Source organism: Rhincodon typus, chromosome 32, assembly GCF_021869965.1.
Source record: "Rhincodon typus isolate 14 chromosome 32, sRhiTyp1.1, whole genome shotgun sequence".
Taxonomy (NCBI): Eukaryota; Metazoa; Chordata; class Chondrichthyes; order Orectolobiformes; family Rhincodontidae; genus Rhincodon; species Rhincodon typus.
The window spans coordinates 7,452,266-7,456,305 of NC_063363.1; the positions used below are offsets into that span (position 1 = coordinate 7,452,266).

The window sequence follows — 4,040 nt, forward strand, 5'->3', positions numbered from 1 at the left end:
TGCCCAGGGATGTGCAGGTTAGGGTGGATTGGCCATGTTAAATTGCCCATAGTGCCCAGGGATGTGCAGGTTAGGGTGGATTGGCCGTGCTAAATTGTCCACAGTGCCCAGGGATGTGCAGGTTAGGGTGGATTATCAGTGGGAAATGCAGGGTTACAGGGATAGGGTAGGGGGGCAGGTTTGGGTGAGCCAAGTTTGGATTTGTTTCTAGGCAAACTGCACGGGGAGGAGGGTGTGTGGAAGAGAGACAAATAGATTTTACAATGGAACAAAAACGCAAACAGATATAACTCGAGAGTTGCTGACGCTGTGGCTGAAGACAGCTTGCAATGGCAATAAAAGAATCGTTGAAACTGCGCTGTCTCTGGGCAGAAGTTGCTTTAATGATGTTGTCAGGCAGTCAGTGCAAACGATGCTGATAGGAGCTCTGCTCTTCTCCCTGCAGTTTCGGAATTCATTGCAGACTCCGGGGTTACTCTCGGTCAAAAAACTCCGGGGTTACTCTCGGTCACAAGCCACCGGGTTTTCGGCAACTAACCTGTAATCCCCAGCGGAAAGGGGCTCAAGACATTGATCCTTTGTGTGTGAAAGAGGGGAGCATGTCTACTTCTGAACAGTGAATCCAAGAATTAAAAAATAAACAGTATTAATTCTTTGTAATCAGCAATCAACAAGAGGTTGGAAATATGTGTGAAATATGGATTGTTCGTACAATTGAAATGCATATTGCGCAGGTTAAATATTTTCAGAATATTGCAACTGGAACACAGCCAGTAAATCTACTTTGCAGTGGATTATCTCGATATTTATAGGCGTACGGCAGACACTTAATTCCCATTATTAATAATAAATTAAACAATAGGTCTCGCCCACAATTTTAATATATGCTTTGAGAGAGAACATTTGCAGCCCTAACAATCATGACTATCCCACAAGCATCTGCATCTCATGCACATAAAATATCACATACTATACCTTGCGATTGGGTGATAAGGCGGAGATAAAACAGGAGGATGCCATGCAGGTTCTCCAGGCAGACCCAAGGTTATATTTCTGTATCTGTCCCTTTAGTTCTGAGATGGTGGAAAGGGTTTTTTTTTCAAAGAAAAATCCCCTGTTAGCCACTCGCCAAATTATTTTGATTAATGCCTCAGAATTTTGAGACCCGTGTCTCAATTGTATCTAAATTGCGTTTCAGAGGGAAAGATTTGCAACCCACTGTTTCACAGCAATGCTTCTCTTCTCAGGTGGAACTCAGCTCTCTACTGGTTTCTCTTCGCTCTAGTTTTCTTCCTCGCTCACTGGAAGGCGTTGACTCCTGCTGAGCCACAACCCCCCGCCCCTTACTTCACTGGAGTGGCTATTTGACTGTAGATTGCATCACTGTCAATTTACGACACCCCCACCCCCCCATACACGGCATCTCTTATCTCGTGTTAAAGCTGTTCTTTAGAATATAAAGCACATGTGACATTGGCACTATAAAGTGGTTACGTTACTGGGTTAGCAAAAAGGATACTTTATTAGTCTAGAGAAAGTGAATTCAAACAATTAATTTGGTTTATATATTTGTTTTTAATTGGGTATTTGTAAAGGTGATTATAAAACAGTTTGTGTGTCATAAAATAACGAGTTTAATTCATATGTTTTGAGAAGTTTGCCTGTCTTTCTTATCTGATGACTCAGATTTCAAAGTGTACAGTGACAGCAAAATGTTCCAAATGCTGGAGATCTGAATTTTTTTAAAAAAACAGGACGTGCTGGAGAAACTCAGGAGGGCCATCAGTGTCTGTGGAGAGAGAAGCACAGAGATTATCTTTCACTTCCAATGAGTCTTGTGTGAAGATCCATATGACTACTCCTATGAGTCATATTGGAAGTGAGATGTTAACAGTTTCTCTTTTTAAAGACGCTGCCAGAACTGCTGAATTTCTCCGGGGTATTTAGAATTTGTTTCATACCAATCTAGTTAATTCTTGATTGTCCTCTGAAGTGACCTAACCAGCCAACAAAGTGTATTTGGGAGCGAACAATAAATTCCTGTTTTGCTAATGCTTGGAGTGCTGAGAATAATGTTTCAATGTTTTGACATAGTCTCAAAGCTCCTGCAATCTAAAATTCTCCCAATTAGGAAAATGTCTTTGCATGTTTCAAACATGTTCCTTGTTTGCTTCACCCTCACAATGTGCAGCCCTATGATACAATCATTTAAAACATCCTGTAAGGGGAACAAAACCAGATTTTTGGCTCAGAAATAGGAATTGGTGGAGAAACTCACCAGGTCTGGCAACATTAGTGGACAGAAAGCAGAGTTAATGATGCGAGTCTGGTGAGCTATTTTCCCTGGAGCGTCTGAGGATGAGGGGTGACCTTAAAGAAGTTTATAAAATCATGAGGAGCATGGACAGGGTGAATAGACAATAGTGTTTTGCCCAGGGTAGGGAGGCCAAAACTATACGTAATAGGTTTAAGGTGAGAGGAGAAAGATTTAAAAGGGACCTGAGCAGCAACTTTTTCACACAGAGGGTGGTGTGTGTATGGATTGAGCTGCCAGAGGAAGTGGTGGGGAATGCTAATTACAATTACAACATTTACAAGGCATCTGGATGGGTATATGTTTAGGAAAGGTTGAGAGGGATATGGGCCAAATGCTGGCAAATGGTACCAGAGTAATTTAGGATATCTGGTCGACATGGATGAGTTGGACCCAAAACATTAACTCTGCTTTCTCTCCACGGATGCTGCTACACATTTTAAGTTTCTCCAGCAATTTCTGTTTTTGTTTCAAATTTCCAGCTGCTAGAGTTCTTTGTTTCATTTCAGGATTTTTGACAGGCAAGATGATTAAAAAGAAGTTTGAGGGATTTACCTTTTTCATTTTGATTGAGATCAATGAGCTATGGCTGCTTTCTTAACCAATTTTAATAGGTCTTATTTTCATAACTGACAGTAAACATGAAGTATAATTGAATGTTGTGAAAACTAATCTGTTTCACCCATGTCCTTGATGGAAATCTGCAGTCCTTTCCTGGTCTGGCCTACACATGAGTCCAGATCCACAGCAATGTAGCTGACTCTGAAATTGCTCAGTTAGCCATTTGCCCAAGGCACCACAGGGATGGGCTAAAAATAAAGTTGATCTTGACAACAACACTTGCAGGAATAAAGGCAGCATACAATTTTAATTTAGAAAGCCCTTTGAACCAGTTCCGTGATTCAAGGAGATCCTGATTGATCTGTGATCGAGCTCATTATCCTTTGATCCGTGTCTCTTAATTTCATTGATTAACAAAAATGATCATGCTTCCTTTAGTCTAGATTTCTGAGGATGTGTTCTGTCTCTTCTGCACATCATGACTATATAAGAATCACTTTAAAGTCTTCCGTTGGAACAATCTTTCCTAGGATCTCAATCTATAGAGTCCTGTCTTCCCAGCAATTCCTCTTCCTCCTATATTTATAAAGACTGTTGAAACCAAAAGTTTGCCTTGACAAACCACAATTTAGTGATTTATTCTTGCCACCATTGATGATATCTTGCAGTTTCTACCCAAGCCTTTCACCCAGTTCCAAAACGCAACAAAAATGTTTTGAAATCACAAAAACAGATGTAATTCAAAGATAACTTTTCACTGAGGTCACTACCACTGCCCTCCTAAGAAGTAACTAGAACAGCTCTAAAGGTGATTAAGAGCAGGTAATGCTTATTGAACTTTGTATTGAAAGTAGCTGTAGCTGCTGAGCTACTGCCCAGGTGACCTTGGAGAGGGAGCATGTGGAGTGCACCAATGCTCTCGATGCCTTTATAGAGAGATGGGCACCACAGGGGGATACAGTGCTGTATTTGCCCCCCAACTCCATTCTGATTTAGTCCTTTCACTCTCTCCCAACCTCCCTCACCTTTGATGGTTTGCTTTGCCTATGATGGGCTTTGCTTGTAAATACTCAATTGGATATACATGTATTTTTCCTGGTGGTGGTTACCAGTTTTAAAAAAAAGCAAAAACAAGTCATGGTGACCTTGATGGTGAGAAACCTCT

General features: G+C 41.0%; 1 protein-coding gene across 2 annotated transcripts in view; it reads right to left on the bottom strand.

Annotated features, from left to right (window-relative positions):
• Window positions 1-1,302, bottom strand: part of LOC125486752 (ATP-binding cassette subfamily G member 4-like) — a 49,928-nt gene extending 48,626 nt beyond the window's left edge. The window contains exons 1-2 of one of the 2 annotated variants that reach the window (XR_007265381.1): window positions 976-1,302; window positions 90-609 (exon numbers count right to left, since the gene is read on the bottom strand). Coding sequence is in view for 1 of the 2 variants with exons in the window: in XM_048615687.1 (XP_048471644.1) it covers window positions 976-1,020 (45 nt within the window). In the remaining variant the exon portion in view is untranslated. Of the gene's footprint in view, window positions 1-89; window positions 610-975 lie in introns of those variants that run through there. The other variant, XM_048615687.1, reaches the window with a different exon arrangement.
• Window positions 1,303-4,040: the final 2,738 nt, after the last annotated feature.